Source organism: Paroedura picta, chromosome 4 (genome assembly GCF_049243985.1).
Source record: "Paroedura picta isolate Pp20150507F chromosome 4, Ppicta_v3.0, whole genome shotgun sequence".
Lineage (NCBI taxonomy): Eukaryota > Metazoa > Chordata > Lepidosauria > Squamata > Gekkonidae > Paroedura > Paroedura picta.
In genome coordinates this window covers 11,028,657-11,045,814 of record NC_135372.1, presented here as the reverse complement: position 1 = coordinate 11,045,814, position 17,158 = coordinate 11,028,657, and the positions used below count along the sequence as shown (strand labels likewise).

At 49.1% G+C, this 17,158-nt stretch overlaps 1 protein-coding gene across 2 annotated transcripts; it reads left to right on the top strand.

The window, feature by feature from the left end:
- Positions 1-234: 234 nt before the first annotated feature.
- On the top strand, positions 235-17,147 carry RAB3A (RAB3A, member RAS oncogene family). 2 transcript variants are annotated; one of them, XM_077331858.1, is made up of 5 exons: positions 235-404; positions 10,967-11,194; positions 11,520-11,638; positions 13,633-13,757; positions 15,266-17,147. In XM_077331858.1, the coding sequence occupies exons 2-5, from the start codon at positions 10,967-10,969 to the stop codon at positions 15,454-15,456; spliced, it is 663 nt and encodes a 220-aa protein (XP_077187973.1). In that variant the 5' UTR covers positions 235-404; the 3' UTR covers positions 15,457-17,147. The 2 variants fall into 2 exon arrangements, with proteins under 2 accessions (XP_077187973.1, XP_077187974.1); XM_077331859.1 differs by having other exon boundaries at positions 271-399.
- Positions 17,148-17,158: the final 11 nt, after the last annotated feature.

The following is a 17,158-nucleotide window of genomic DNA, read 5'->3' as shown; positions in this document are numbered from 1 at the left end:
GCTTTTATGCACGCACCCCCAGGCTTTGTTCTGCGCTCAGAGATTGACGGCCCCTCCAATCCATTGCCCCAGGATCGCGCGGAAGCGGGGGGAGAGCGCGTGCCTGGCCCGCCTCTCTCTCTCTCTCTCTCTCTCCCCTGACCAGGCCCTGCTCGCGGGGTGGGAGGCGCCTCCGCGCGGCCTCACGGATTGGCTGCGAGCGGGCTCGCGCCTGGCCAACGGCGGGGCGAGACGGCGCCCCCGCCCCGCCCCCGGCTCTTTGCGCCTTCGCCAGGCCTGCCGACGTCCTGCGCGAGTGTGCCGGTGACGTCAGCCCGGGCTCTGCAGGCAGGCAGGCAGGTGCTGTTGCCTCGCGCGCTGCGGCTGCATTTGCTGCGAGACCCGGAGCGCGTCCCCGAGGTGAGGTGAGTGCGCGCCGGGCCCGGCCCGGAGACCCTGACCACGGGAGCTCCCCGCAGCAGCAGCAGCCCCTCGTTCCGGCGGGGGGGGGGAGGAGGAGGAGGAGGAGGAAGTGGGGCGGCGGGGTGGGGAGGGGGGAGGGAAAGAGATAACCTTCATTTGACACACGCGAAAGATGCGCGGGGGGGAGGGGGCTCGCGACGGCTTTGCTGCAAAGGGGATAAACAGACGGCCGGGGGAGCCGGGCGTCTTGCACCGCCACTGACCCCCCACCTTCCCGGTCCTTTCGCGGAGATGGAGCGTGCTTGGACCCCCCCCCCCTCCGATCCGGATGTTCTGCGGGGGCGGGGGGCTTAGCTCCGAAGACCCTCCCGGGGCGCAAGGGCTATTGGCGGCTGCTTCTGGCCCTGCTCCGATCCGCCCCGCCTTGGCGTCGGGCCTCCGGTCCTGCTGCAGTTCCACCGCCTGCGGCTGCCCCCTAACCGCCCCGCGCCCTCCCCTCTCCGGGAGCGCGGCCGCTGCGGGCTCGGGCGCGTGGGGGGGAGGGAGGAGTCTGTGATGGCGGCTGAGTGGAGCCTCCAGGTGCAGGGGCAGTGTCCCCCGAGCCGGGGATAGTCAACCTGTGGTCCTCCAGATGTCCATGGACTACAATTCCCATGAGCCCCTGCCAGCAAACTCTGGCAGGGGCTCATGGGAATTGTAGTCCATGGACATCTGGAGGACCACAGGTTGACTACCCCTGCCCTGAGCGCACTGCTGCCTTTATACCTTGCTTATGGCTTGTCTTGGAACAGCTGGCGTGCTCTTTGGCGTGATCTAGCCCTATAGTTTCCTTAGATAAATCAGCATCAGGGCATCTGGGTTACCTGCTGCATACAGGGGCAGTCTCCTCTGGGAGCAGGCCACGGCTGTGGGCTAGATGGGCCTTGAGCTCTCCGAGAGGTTTTCTTGCCTGCCCCCTCCAACTCTCCTTCCTTGAGCCCTTCAGGGGCTCTAGCAGTGGGGTGCTGACGGGGTCCCCTTGGTTTCCAGAAGGGCTCGTCTATGAGCAGCTGTGTTCCTGCAGAAGGGGACTTGAGCAGTTTTGGCTTGCATGTTTTACCTTGGGCTTGAAACCAAGCTCTCTGCCCCCCACCCCCCAAAGTCCAAATCCTGAGCTCAACATAAATGAAAAATGGATACCCTTGTGCTTATTGGGATAAACAGAATATAAGTGCTGTCCACAGTAGTTAGGCTGAGCCCGAGATTCTTAAGACATTTGGGAAGTGTTCCATCAGGAAAAGGGGCGGGGAAGAGGATGACGTCCATACAGGACTTTAAGGCTCTGTTCCCTGGTGACTGTTGCAGCCTTATAGGGCAGGGGTAGCCAGATCCTGGCTCTCCAGGTGGCCACAGATTACAGCTACCCATGGTAATTGAAGTCCATGGACATCTGGAGAGCCACAGCTTGGCCATGAGGAAAGGTTTCAAGAATTGCATTCCCCCCCCCCCCCTCCAACAATGAGGTCTAGTGACTTGGTTGTCAGCCGATGTATATTTTAAAGAAGGGAGTGGGAGGAAGATTTGTCAGGGCACAGATAATAATGGATCCTTTGCAGATCTGTTCAGTGGAGAGGAGGTCTTCTGTGTGCATTTGCTGGCAGGAGAGGAGAAAGGAGTGGGGCACGTGTGGGCACCTGCGTGCTGGGAAGGAAAAGGGGAGCTGTTCTTCACTATGTAGGGGTCCAGGTGTGGTAGTCACTGCTGAAGGGATCTCACCGGCTTACGAGGCAGACTCCGCAAATTACAGCCAAGCCTTGATTGCAGGGAATAGCAGGGAAGCCAACTGCAGTCACAGCCTGCTGATTCACGTGCATTTGCAAGCCTAGCAGGTCTTGGGGCTCGTGGGTGGTCCAATGTGGAATGTTTTCAGAGCAGTAGCCATGTTAGCCTGTTAAAGAAGAAGCTGATCTGGTGTTCTGTTGGGCCTTGCTTGCCTTGCAGTGGCCCAGATGCCCAGGGGCCTTGGCTCCCTGGTCTTCTCTGACCGCTGTTTTTCTCTGGCCTGAAATGGCTGGTTTATGTTCAAAACCCACGGTGGTTGAGAATACAGTGCTCCAGGGGATAAATACACAGACATTTTACATACAGGCACCTGTACATTTTTGCTCAGTCAGTTTCAATATAAAATTATTTATGTTTACATAGATTGGTGCCAGTTATTGTGCCTTTGAGGCTTTAGACTTGTATCTGACTGCCCTGGGCTTTCTTTAAAAGCTGTGTCTAAAAAAAGATGGCGTGAAAACTGCCATTAAATGGTGGCGAGACTGGAATGGCTCCAAGGGGACAGGATTGGAACCCTCCACCAGGAGGTGCCTTTCCTATAGAGCTTCCTTCCCTGGGCAGCTGGACTGCGTAGCTAGGATTCATTGTGCTGAGTCGGCAGTGGCAGGCAGGATGTGGCCTCCGTCTCCAGTGGCAACGCCAGATCTGTCGCACTTCCAGTTCCTGGGAGTTCTGTAGAAGCCGTCTGCTTTGAGCAATTTTGGCCTGGAGTGTTTAAGAAGGACCGGTGTCTAAAATGAGAAAACAAGATTTATGATTGGAAAACAAGTGACAGTTGAAACCTGAGATTTTCTACATGGACTATAGGGTTGCACTGTACAAAATATTTCAGAATTTACTTGGGAAAATCATTAGTGACTGTGGTGAATGCTACTGTGTATTGCTTGATCCTAAGAACAGACTGGAAGTGAAGCCTCTGTATTAATAGGACACATTAAAAGAAGCAAAAATTGCATTGCAGAATCAAGCCATACACAGTACTGGTGAATACTGTTTAGTGCTTGATCCTACAATGTAATTTTTGCCTCTTTTAATGTGTCCTATTTTTTAGGTTTCTGATTGGTTCTACAATCTCAGTTCCTATTGCATTGTTCACTGAATGCTCCACTCTGTTGACTGTATTGCTCCACATCATCCACCTTGAGTCCAAGTGAGAAAAGCAGACTATTAATAACGCAAATCAATCAAAGAAGTACATCCAGCTTTCATAAATAGGACTTAGTCCCTTGAAAATGCTTTTAGGATTGCCCTGAATTAAAGGATGAAAATTAAGAAGGCGGCTCTGCTTTGAAGGCAGGCCCTGGCTCAGCCTACCAGCGGGCTTTGCCCCTTACCTGCTCACCTTTGGTGCCCCACATAACTTCCCAAGTGATCAACCAAGGATTTGTTTATTAATTTCCTTATATGCCCGTCTTTCTACTGACCAAGTAATTAAAAAATAAAATACAATAAATGATACAATTAAAAATATTAAAAATGAAAAACATCTGAAACAATATCATAGAATCAGAGTTGGAAGGGTCCTCATGGGTCATCTAGTCCAACCCCCTGCACTATGCAGGACACTCACAACCCTATCGCTCATCCACTGTCACCTGCCACCCCCTTGAGCTTTCACAGAATCAGCCTCTCTGTCAGATGGCTATCCAGCCTCTGTTAAAACATTTCCAAAGATGAAGAACCCACCACCTCCCGAGGAAGCCTGTTCCACTGAGAAACTGCTCTGTCAGGAACTTCTTTCGGATGTTTAGATGGAATTTCTTTTGAATTAATTTCATCCCATTGGATCTGGTCCGTCTCTCCAGGGCAAGAGAGAACAAATCTGTTCCATCCTCTATAAGGCACCCTTTTAAATACTTGAAGATGGCTATCAGTTCTAAATTGTGGTTTGGTGTAGTGGTTAGGAGTGCGGACTTCTAATCTGGCATGCCAGGTTCGATTCCGCACTCCCCCACATGCAGCCAGCTGGGTGACCTTGGGCTTGCCACGGCACTGATAAAACTGTTCTGACCAAGCAGTGATATCAGGGCTCTCTCAGCCTCACCCACTCCACAGGGTGTCTGTTGTGGGGAGAGGAATGGGAAGGCGACTGTAAACTGCTTTGAGCCTCCTTTGGGTAGGGAAAAGCGGCATATAAGAACCAACTCTTCTTCTTCTTTTTCTTCTTCTTCTAAATGTAGAAGTTTACATTTGTCCCTATTGAATTTCATTTTATTCAGGTCAGACCAGTTCTCGAGCCTATCAAGATCATCCTGTATTTTGATTCTGTCTTCTGTTGTGTTTGCTAATCCTTTCAGTTTAGTATCATCTGCAAATTTAATAATTATCCTCTCTAATCCCTCATCCAAATCATTTATATATATGTTGAACAACACAGACCCCAGAACATATCCCTGGGGCACTCCATTTGTCACTCTTCTCCAAAAAGATGCTGAACAAGTACCCTCTGGGTACGATCTGTCAACCAGTTATTGATCTACCTGACCAGTTATTGATCTACCTGACCAGTTATTGATCTACCTGATCCATACTGCATTTTACCAACTTGTCAACAAGAATATCACGTGGAACCTTATCAAAAGCTTTACTGAAATCCAGCTAAACTATGTCCACGGCATTCCCCTGATCCAGCAAGGTAGTCACTTTCTCGAAAAAAGAGATAAGGTTGGTCTGACATGACTTGTTCTTGTGAAACCCATGCTGAGTCTTAGAAATCACAGCTCTCGGCCCTAGCTGTTTGATGATTTCAAAATTTCGCCAGCTACAGATGCCAAGCTGATGAGTCGATAGTTACCCAGATTCTCCATTTCCCCTTTCTTGAAGAAGGGGACAACATTTGACCACGTCCAATCATCTGGCACCTTACCAGTTCTCTGAGAAGTGTCAAAAAGAATGGACAGAGGTTCAGAGATGACACCTGCAAGTTCTTTTAGTACTCTTGGATGCAATACATCTGGCCCAGAAGATTTTTGTTTCATTTAAAGAAACTAGGTGTTTGTGGACTGCCTCCATAGTGAACCTAAGCCACCATTCCCATCCCCCTGTTGTGTTATGTTTTTGCCACATTAAGCACTATTTCCCTCACTAGAGAAGACTGAGGAGAAATAGGTGTTAAGCAGTTCATCCCTCTCTTCATCATCTGTTATAATTTCATTTTCTTGTCCACGCAATGCTCCTACCATGTCCCTACTCTTTTTCTTACTTGAAATATAACTAAAGAACTATTTTTTGCTATGTTTAGTATTTCTTGCTAGCCTAAGCTCATATTAAAATCTTAGAATAATAGAGTTGGAATGGACCTCTTGGGTCATCTAGTCCATCCCCCTGCACCATGCAGGAACTCGCAACCCTATCACCCCCTTCACAGAATCAGCCTCTCTGTCAGATGGTTATCCAGTCTCTGTTTAAAAATTTCTGAAGATGGAGAACCCACCACCTCCCGAGGAAGCCTGTTCCACTGAGAAACTGCTCTGTCAGGAACTTCTTCCTGATGTTGAGACGGAATTTCTTTTGAATTAATTTCATCCCATTGGTTCTGGTCGGACCCTCTGGGGCAAGAGAGAACAACTCTGCTCCATCCTCCATACAGCACCCTTTTAAATACTTGAAGATGGTTATCAGATTCCCTCTCAGTCGTCTCGTCTCCAGGCTTAACAGACCAAGCTCCCCCAACCTTTCTTCATATGTCTTGGTCTCCAAACCCCTCACCATTGCTCTGAAGAAAATAAGTGCAACCCTACTGTTATGATTGTTGCTGTTATGAATTGTGCTATATTATACCTTTGGTTTATGTAAATCGCCCTGAGCCTCATGGGAGGGTGGTATAGAAATCCTTCTATATTTGTGAAATAACCTGGTGGGGTGGAACATGTCTGGGTGTCCGAGTTGGAATAGGGCCAATCAGCTCCCGCCCTCCTTCCCTGAGACACCTCCCGGTGTCCCTTGGGTCCTAGCGCCCATTTCATTCCTAGTTGCAATGGGCTTTCTTGCTAGTATAAGAAATAAATGTTTTGTTTGAGCAGCAACCAGATGTCTGGAGGTGTATCCATTCACAGCCCCTGTGAACTGCTTGCAATTTCATGCTGGTTGAGTTGTTATGAACTTCAGTTTGTAAACCATGAATTGGCCAAAGTTCATCACAATTTTTAGTTTGTGAAGCTGTTTGTGCCCATCCCTATCAGTCATGTGGTCCTGGAGGAAAAAATTAAATTACTAAGCAGAAAGGTGAATACCAGGGCTTCAAAGTCAGCCTTCTCAGAAGTACCGTGGGTTCCACATGCAGGACCAACTAGATAAGCACTCATTTCACACGGATGAGAAAGTGGTGCTGGGAGTAAGGGTTTAGATTTGTTAAGCACGGGGGGCGGGGGCGGGGGGGACTATGGGACAAGCCAAGCTTGTATAAAAGAGATGGGCTTTACTTGAATCATCAGTTGGTCATAGAGCCAATCAGAGAGATAGTGATCGAAGTGTCACATTTGTTTTCAAAGAGGGAATTTTAAAAAGAAATCAGGGGAATAGTTAAAAGGGTGAAAAGGAAACCCAAGGTAATCATAATCTCTAGATCAGGGGTAGTCAAACTGCGTCCCTCCAGATGTCCATGGACTACAATTCCCAGGAGCCCCTGCCAGCGAATGCTGGCAGGGGCTCCTGGGAATTGTAGTCCATGGACATCTGGAGGGACGCAGTTTGACTACCCCTGCTTTAGACCAGTGATTTTCAAATAGGGCTTCCTGGAGCCATGAGGCTCTGTGAAAATTCCCCAGGGACTCCCTGGCCTTTCCCCTATATCTTACCTTAATGGATTTAGCCACAAGCTATTCCTAGCATTGCTGTGAAAGCAGGGAACTAGCACCTCCCACTGGCCTGGCCATGGCATTTTTGCGTGGTTACCATGCCTGGGAAAGGGGGTGGAGCCTGGATGCCCATTCCTGCCTCAGATCTCCTCCTTTCTGTCCCTTTAGTCCTCCTCAGGCATGGCAGGGAGGCGGAATCAGCTAACATCACTTTCAACCCAGTTTGGGGGCTCCTCAAAGCCTGAAAAATATTTCAGAGGTCTTCCACAGTCAAAAAGTTGAAAAAAAGGCGTTGAAACCCAGATTGACTTCATTCTACAAGTTAGGGAAGGCACTGCCAAGTCTAAAATTAGTAACAGAAAAAAGAGAGAACCTGTCCCAGGCTGTCAAAATCTGTATACAGTACAATATTTATACAATACTCCTTAATAAGACATTGAATCCAGCGTCAAAGTGTGCCTTGTCTCTATTTTAACGATTCATGAAGCAACCAAAACGGACTCTAGATTTGTGCTATTTTCAGTGTTGAATTTTCATCAGTGGTTGTTTCCTCCTATGATTGTGAAACTTATCCTAGCAAGTTTCCAGTGTTTCAATATTCATCCCACTCAAAGTTGTAGCGTAAACTCTATTTGTATAACACCGGCATTCAGCTTGCAGGTATGGGAGCGGTCTCAAGCTCTCCCTTAGCCTGGAACTCTGGATTAGCTGGGCAAGGGGGCGGATGTAGATGTTAAGTAACATGGGGGAGATGTTAAGTAACCTGTGGCCTTCCGGTGGGAGGTACCCTCACCTACAGCCATTCTCTGCCCCTGATCTTGGAGGAAGGACCATAATCATTTCAAGGCTATGCCCTGTATCCCTGTGTCAGTGAGGCACTGTGTGAGTTGCCCATGGTCTACCATGTTGAATGCCGCTGTGAGGTCTAAAAACATCCACAGCACCAACCCACCTAGATCCAGTTTCTATGGGAGATGGTCTGTAAAGGTGAACCGAGCCGTCTGTGCTCCATGGCCAGGCTTGAAGCCAGATTGGAAAGGGTCAAGGGCCAACGTTTCCTCCGGAAAGCTCTGTAGTTGTTCCACAACCGCTCCCTCAACTGTGACAGATGCAAAACCACGTTTCCAGCCTTGTTTTGTTTCAAAAGCGGCCTTGCCACTGCTTCGTTCAGCCTCTCCTGGAAAATCTCTTGACATCAGGGATAAATGGACAATATCCCAGAGTGGGACCCGTACCCACTCGTCACCATTGCCCTCCAGTGGCCCTACTGCCTCACAAACCTCATTCTCGCTGGAGTGTCTCCTTGCTTTTGGTTTTTTACAGGAGGGATAATGTTTTGGTGGGTCGCCTTGTGGGACTGCTTGTTTACACTTGCTGCAACCCACAAAAGAACGCGGCAGAACCCTACGAAACATCTTTCTTGGAAACTAACTAAATGCTTTTAAAAATGACAAAGTTTTATTTATTTAAAATGCATAGCATGAAAGCCTGAGGATCTTTTATTTGTTGGTTTTTTTCTTCAAAGAAAATTTTGGAGAATACTGAAGGGGAAAAAAAACAAATATAAAGTTTATATTTTGAAATTAATTAAATATTTTTAAGGCAAAGATTTCATCCACTGAACCTGAATCAAATTAAAAGTTTTTTTTTAAAGCCAAATGAAAAATTGAGAAATTTGGGGGAGCACTGAAAAAAAATCCTGTTTCTTTATCCCTTTGGAATATGTAAATATGCTTTGATAGCATGGCACAGCGGTCTGCAGTTCTCTGTCATGTGCTTTCGTATGGAATGTATTTGCAATTTTGCTTGGGGAATACTAAGGCATTAAATTTCACAAAAAAAAATTTACTCAAAAGGATGACAACTCTAAACATTAGAGGATCTCTGTCAAAAATGTTATATACAACAAAAATTATTGTTGTATATAACTACAATTTATGTGCAAATTCAAGACGAACCCTCTTTTTTGGCTAGAGTCTTGAATCTGAGCAAATACACACACACACACACACACACATATATATATGTACACACACACACACATATATATACACATATATATATATATATACACACATACATACATATACATATATATATATACACATACATATATATATATATATATATATATATATATATATACAGAGAGAGAGAGAGAGATTTATTGGATTTATATACCACCGCTTTTCTGAAGAACCCGCTGCAGTTCACAGAATAAAATGTTTAAATCCAGTAAAAACCCCACTTTACAATAAACAACAAGCTGCCACAGCTTCTAATCAATCGATCCCCTCCCAGCTTGTTCAGCTGGAGGCCAAGTCTTCTTCCACTGGGAGCGTGTACAGATCTGTGGGAAGAGACCCTAGTTGGAATACTGGAGTTCTGCCCTGGCCTCAACCATGCACCTGGCGGAAGAGCTCTGTCTTGCAGGCCCGGCAGAATGCTGACAAATCCAGCCCTTAGCTCTCCTGGGAGCTCGTTCCACCAGGTTGGGGCCAGGACCGAAAAGGCCCTGGCCGGGTGGAGGCCAGGAGAACATCCCAGGGGCCCAGTAAAGTCATAACCGCAGAGCAAAGAGCCCTGTGGGAGGCATAAGCAACCAAGCAGTCCCACAGGTAAGTAGGACCCAAGGTTAATACCAAAACCTTGAGTATGACCTTAAAGGTTAATACCAAAACCTTACCTGGAAACAGATTGGTAACCAGTGCAGGTGGCGAAGCTCCGACTGAATGTGGGCCTTCTAAGGTGTTCTAGTGAGGACCCTGGCCACTGCATTTTGTACCAACTGTAACTTCCGGATCAGAGTCAAGGGCAGGCCCACGTAGAGTGAGTTACAGTAGTCTAGTCTGGAAGTGACTAGCTATAGATATCAGTTTATCTCAAAAAAAATTTTTTTCTTGGAATGAATGGAACGAAGGTTTGGTTTTTACTCAAATTATTTAGAAGGAATGTTCTTATGCAAGACAATTTACGAAATTAAATGATAATTACTACGTATAGGCATAAATTTAACAAGTTCCTGAAAATGCTGTATAAATGTAAATGTTGGCAAGTTAATATGCTTTATTGCATTAGAAGAATAGAATATTGCATCAAATAATCAGAACCATGGAATAAGAGAATTGGAAGGGGCCTCCAGGGTCATCTAGTCCAACCTCCTGCACAATGCAGGAAATTCACAACTACCTGCCCACCCATAGTGATCCCAATTCCATGCCCAGATGATGCCCTCCTCCCCAAAAAACCCAAAACAAATCCCTGGCCAATCTGGCCTGGAAGAAATTTGCCTCCCGACCCCAAAGAAGTGATGCGCATTTCTCTGGGCGTGTAAATTCAAATCTGGGTATAAGAGTGCATGAAAAGGGAAGCTCATACCCAGAATCAAAGTTCCTTCTAGTGCTTTCATGGTTAGTGCTGCTTAATAGCTAAATCTGCTTGTGGTTCTACTGTCAGCAAGGTCCACAGGAGCCCAGCACCGACACAATCCCTTCTGCCCACCCACTTACAAACTGCCTAAAATCACATGATCAGCAATTCTGCCAGATGGCTATCTAACCTTTGCTTAAAAACTTCCAGAGATGGAGAACCCACCACCTCCCGAGGAAGTCCGTTCCACCGAGGAGCCCCTCTAACTGTCAGCAACTTCTTCTGGATGTTTAGATGGATTTTCTTTTGAATTAATTGCTTCCCATTGGTTCTGGTCCGACCCTCTGGGGCAACAGAAAACAACTCTGCTCCATATGTGATAGCCATCTGAGAGAAATGCTGATTCTGTGCATTTAGGCAGGTTGTGAGGGGGTGGGCAGAAGGGATTGTGTCCATGTTTTGCTCTTGTGGCCCTTTCTTGCATGCCCAGGGAAATGCCAATCGCCACTTTGGGGTCCGGAGGCGAATTTCCTCCAGGCCAGATCCCCCTACCTGACGGCTGCCTCTCCCATTCCCAGATGGCTTCTGCGACAGACGCTCGCTACGGCCAGAAGGAGTCCTCTGACCAGAACTTTGACTATATGTTCAAAATCCTCATAATTGGCAACAGCAGCGTGGGCAAGACGTCCTTCCTTTTCCGGTACGCCGATGACTCCTTTACCCCAGCCTTCGTCAGCACTGTCGGCATCGACTTCAAAGTGAAGACCATCTACCGCAACGACAAACGCATTAAGCTGCAGATCTGGGTGAGGCGGGCGTCCTACCTTGGAGGGGGGCTGTATAAGAGGGAGCATGGGTTGGGGGATTCTTATTTTCGGTCTGGCTGTGGTCAGTCTGCTCGGTCTGGCTGTGGTTAGTCTGCCTTAGCTGAGCGACATGCTAATTCAGAGGTAGTCAAACTGCAGCCCACCAGATGTCCATGCGTGGGGATACAATTGTAGTCCATGGACATCTGGAGGGCCGCAGTTTGACTACCCCTGTGCTAATTGATGGACTGGATGGACAGCCCCTTGGGCTAGATTTAGAAATGAGTGAGCAAAAACAAGTCTCCCCTCTGCACACATTTTCCAGGACACGGCGGGTCAGGAACGGTACCGGACCATCACCACCGCCTACTACCGGGGTGCCATGGGCTTCATCCTGATGTATGATATCACCAACGAAGAGTCATTCAACGCTGTCCAGGATTGGTCAGTTCCATTGGGTTCCCTTGACCCAGGGGTGGGGGGGGGAGTGCGGGAGCAGAAGTTTCCGGGGGATGTAAAGGGGAAACAGGTGCAAGCTGAAAATTGAACCATTTAAAAGTACCCTTTGGGTACGATCTGTCAACCAGTTATTAATCCACCTGACAAAATTAGTATCCATATCGCAAATTATCAACTTGTGAACAAAAATATCACGTGGAACCTTATCAAAAGCTTCACTGAAATCCAGATAAACTATGTCCACGGCACTATGTCCCTGATCTAGCAAGGTAGTCGCTTTCTCGAAAAAAGAGATAAGGTTGGTCTGACATGACTTGTTCTTGCAAAACCCATGCTGAGTCTTAGAAATCACAGCTCTCAGTTCCAGCTGTTCAAGGACTGAGTGTTTGATTATCAGATCATAAGAACAGCTAAAAGGCTGATGTAAAATACATACAAACCATAAAAACAGCAGTTAAAACATTGGTTAGGTAGTGGGGAACATTGAGGAAATGCCAAAAAAGTCAAAGGTGTCTTCACCCGCTGGTGGAAGATGGCAAAAGATGGGGACAGAACACTCTCTTGAGAAGACTTTGCAGAAGTCCAAAGCAGGGCCTTCAAAGAATGATGGCCATGGTCAGATGGGTTTGTAAGAAGAAGAGTTGGTTTTTAATACCCCACTTTACTCTACCAGAAGGAGTCTCAAAGTGGCTTACAATCACCTTTCCTTCCTCTCCCCACAGCAGGCAACCTGTGAGGTTGGGTTGGGCTGAGAGAGCACTGATGTGTCAGAACAGCTCTGTCAGGGCTGTGACTAGCCCAAGGTCACCCAGCTGGCTGCATGTGGAGGAGGAGTGGGGAATCAAACCCAGCTCCCCAGATTAGAAGCTGCTGCTCTTAACTGTTACACCAAGGGATATCGTGGCCCTTTAGGTTTGTTGGTCCCAGACTGTATGGGGCTGTGAAGGTCACGATCAGCACCTTGAACTGTGCTTGGAAGAAAATTTAGATAAGCCAGTTTAGATAAGCTAAGACTGAAGTGATATGGGCCCTGGGGCTCACCCAGTCAACATCCTGGCTGCAGCATCCTGTACCCATTACAGTTTCCGAACAGTTCTTAAGGGCAGCTCCACAGAGAGCACATTACAGTAATCTACTCCGGAGGCAACCCAGGTAAGCAGCCCAAGATGGTAGAAGGCACTCCTGGGCACAGCAGCTACCTGCTTCTCCAGCAGCAGACCTGGAAATATGAGCCCCCCCCCGGCCACTGAGGCTTTTGTTACCAGCAGATGTGATACTTGAAATGACAGAACAAACAAATGGCTCTCACTGGCTCATGAGCACAGCTTGCTTTTTTAAAGAAGAGAGCCATCCTGTGTGGCAGCTCTATAAGGCCGGCAGCCATCGACCTCAGAACCCCATGAGAAAAAAAAAAAAACAGCAGCTGCCCCCCCCTCCACCACAGCAGCAGCCAGGGGTTAGCTGACCCCAGCCTCATCACAGAGGCCCAGCCTGGCTGACGGTCCTTCTCAGCTGCTTGGAAACCACCTTCTGCGCCGTTTTGCATCAGTGAAATATTCCTGGGTGTCTGAATGGACAGTGAATAGAAGGAATAACTGTCTGCGGCAAGTCCCCTCAATAGGGAGAAGTGAAGTAGATTTTTTGTCTCGCCCCCGTGGTTTGCGCATGCCCCTTCCCTTTTATTCTTTGGAGGGGTTTCTTGTAGTCCTTTTTTCCCCTTTAGTTGGCAGCCTGGGTGAAGGGCTCTGGACAGGCCTCTCCCCTGAAAAGGTCCAGCACTGGGAGCCTGACTGGGGAATATGGGCCCCCATCTCAGGCCAGCAACGATCCCAACAAGGCACCCGTTCAGCTGAGCCAAAGCAGAGCTCCTCTTGCACGTGCAGGCGACTGCGCACTGGGACTGCCTGAGCTGTATGCAAGTCGGCCCCTGTGCTTTTGCTGACCAGTGTAGCCCCCCCCCCTCCCATGTCTCCCATCAGGTCAACCCAGATCAAGACCTACTCCTGGGACAACGCCCAGGTTCTGCTGGTGGGGAACAAGTGTGACATGGAAGACGAGCGAGTGGTGTCTTCGGAGCGGGGCCGCCAGCTGGCAGAACATCTGGGTGAGTGAGGGCGGCGCCTGGGGGTGGGATTCCCACTCCCTGGAGCAGATGCCTTGCCTCTACAGCTCCTTCCTAAAAGGTGCAAAGGAAGCCAGTTTGTACAATTCCCCGGGCTCCCTTTCTGCAGGAGGGCTTTACTCCAAAGCAGGCAGACAACGACGAGCGAGCCACTCAGCTGCTGAAAGGGGCCCGGTGAGGCAGACGGCTCCAGGAGCTCAAAATGACCCAGCCCGCCTGCCCCAGGCTGAGGGAGAAATGGGGGGAGGGGGCTTATTTTTTGCCAGCCCCCAAGTAACGATGCTCTGCCAGACCAACGTGTTTGCCCAAGCTGACTGCCTGTGACGCTTCAGCGAAAAGACAGCTAAGCACACTTGGGGGTTGTGCGGTTCTCGCCCTCGGCTGTGCTTGGTAGCTGCAGGCAGAGAGTCAGAAGCGGTTCCCGACTCAGAATGAATGTGTGGAAGTCTGTGGCACGAGGTGGAGGGGAGCCCCCTAACTAGGGATGGGTGCTTTTGCTCAGCTCGGCCTCTTACGCACTGCCTGGGGCTTTGGCACATCCCATTCCTGCCCCTAACATGCATGGCTCTAGAATGGAATGAGAGCCTCTTGTGGCACAGAGTGGTAAGGCAGCAGACATGCAGTCTGACAGCTTTGCCCATGAGGCTGGGAGTTCAATCCCAGCTGCCGGCTCAAGGTCGACTCAGCCTTCCATCCTTCCGAGGTCAGTAAAATGAGTACCCAGCTTGCTGGGGGGCAAACGGTAATGACTGGGGAAGGCACTGGCAAACCACCCCGTATTGAGTCTGCCATGAAAACGCTGGAGGGCGTCACCCCAAGGGTCAGACATGACCCGGTGCTTGCACAGGGGATACCTTTACCTTTTTAACCTAGAATGGAATGAGATAAAGACAGAGGTCTCCAGGGGGTGCAGATTGGCCGACAGCTTATCCGTGGTGGTGGTGGTGGTGGAGAAGACCAGAAACGTGGGAAACCTTTGGGCCCCCTGCAGTGTTTTGAAGGCTGGAGGCAGTTGGCCTTCGCCTGCCTCCAGTAACTTCTGCTTAGAGGATTTTAGGGTCTGAGACTTAATGTTTTAGGTTGTTTTAATATTGGCATATGTAATGATTTTTCTGCTCTGTGTGACAGATAGTAACTGCCTTTAGCCGCAGACCACTTTATCACTGCATTGACTGCCTCTCTCTGCAGGTGGTCTCCCACCCCAAAACTATCCAGAGTTGGCCCTGCTTTGCTTCCAAAATCTGACAAGAGGGGGCTTGCCATGGCCATTCGGCTCAGGGACAGCTGATTCAGAGTCCAAATTAAACCTCCATGTTCAGAGGCAGTACACCTCTGAATATCGGTTGCTGGGTTGGGGAGGCAGGATATCAGTTAGTTACCGGATGGAACCTCCCAGTGCTGTCTGCTGGGTGAGGCTGCCTCCCCTGGCTTTCATCTTCACGTTTTCCTCTTCTTCCTGTCTGTGTCTTGTCTCCCTCCCTCTGCACCAGGATTCGAGTTCTTTGAGGCCAGCGCCAAGGACAACATCAATGTGAAGCAGACCTTTGAACGCCTGGTAGACATCATCTGTGAAAAGATGTCCGAGTCTCTCGATGCGGCTGATCCAGCGGTGACAGGGGCCAAGCCTGGCCCCCAGCTGACCGACCAACAAGCTCCCCCACACCAGGATTGTGCCTGTTAAAGAGACTTTGGTGTGGCACCCCCCACCCCTCCCCAGCCCCCTAGAGCTCTGGCCTCCCACCCCAATGTAGTCACTTCAGTGCTTTCCCTGATTTTATTTTTCTGGGGGGGGGACAAAAGCTAAGGGGAGGCTGACCTGCTGTGTGGGACTTGTGGACCTGTCCTTTCATTTTGGGGGAAGGAGGTGGCCAGTGTCTGTGTGTGAATGCCCCTTCCTTCCTCCTCTCCTAACCCCAGTGGAGGAAACCTGTTTGGGGAGAGAAAGCTTTTAATTGTTCTATTAGAGTGAGTTTATTTATAGGTGGTTTTCTTTAGTCTCCCCCCGTATTTATATCGCCAGGCCCTTTTCCCTGTTAATTGTTTTTGTGCTCCCTTGCCCCCTTTTGTGTCTAGCACTGGAGGGGAGATTTTCTTTGAAGTGGTGGTTCTCCTTCCCCACCCCACCCCATATACTCAGAGGGGAAAGAGGTCCATTGCAGAGGTTGAGACTTCTCAGGCTGAAGATAAGCCCCATTTCTGTCCCAGAATCCATTCTGGCCAGCTAGATCAGCTTCCAACTCTGGCTCAGGGCATTCGGCCCCCTCCCCAAGTAGCCTGCAGTGAGTCACTGCAGGGGGTGATTTGTCCAGTCCCATTGTAGCATCTTAGTCCTGCAAGCTACTGGCCAGCAGAGATAGGGTGGATTGTCCACTCCCCACTGGCAGTTGGGGCTTGTACACCCTCCCTCCCTCCCTCCCAGACTGCCAAAGGGGCATGGCTGAATTCAAGCATTCTCCCCTGCATGGAGACCCTTTCGTTGGGAGGCGGTGACAAATGTTCTACTGCGTTGCAGGCCTCCCCGGTCTTTCTGCTGAACGGGCAGGAGCCCTCCTTTCCTGCCCACTCTGGCTTGTGATCCCAAGAGAGAGCGGAGCCCACCCCCCCTTCTTTGCTCTCGGGTGTCCAATCTTGTTGCGTTCTCCCCAAAAGGGGGGGGGGGAGGAGCAATCTCCCTGTACATAGTAGCCCGTGTGCGTGTGGGTTCTCTGTTGGTGTGTGTGTGGAAGTCCTCATTGCTGTAGTGTGGCTGTGTTGATGGTGTTTATTTATGATTTTTTTTTTTAAAAATACTGTGCTGGTTTTTCAGTTGCTTGTGAGTCGTCATAAAATATATAATATAGCAGATATATTTAAAAGGAAAACGGAGATGAGGGGCACTGTTAGCCAGGGCATTGCTGACAGCTGGCAGCGGAGGGAGACTGGGAGGGCCTGCCTGCTTCTTTTCCGATGCTGCCTGCTTGCGCTGCTGGTCCTAGCCTCATGGCCCCATTCCCACCCTCCCCCACCCTGCCTGTGACCATTTTCCCTGCCTCGAACTCTGCATTCTGTGGATGAATCCTTTGGATGACCAAACCCACCGTTACAGTCTCTTTGCCCTACTTCTTCCTTTTTATTTATTCCTACAGGAGATTTTGGGTTTTATTTTACAGACGCTTCAACACAAATTGTACCCCCCCCCAACACACACCCCTTTTGAGGGTAAGTTTACTTCTGTGGAATTAAAACAGACAGCTGTACTGTATTAAAAATATGCTATTGGACGTGAAAAATCAATTTCTTAAAAAACAAAATGACCAAAAAAAAAAAAACCCCAAAACACCCCACTGTACTAAGATGATATTGTGGAGAAATAAAAACAGCTGATCACAGAAACGTTTGGCATT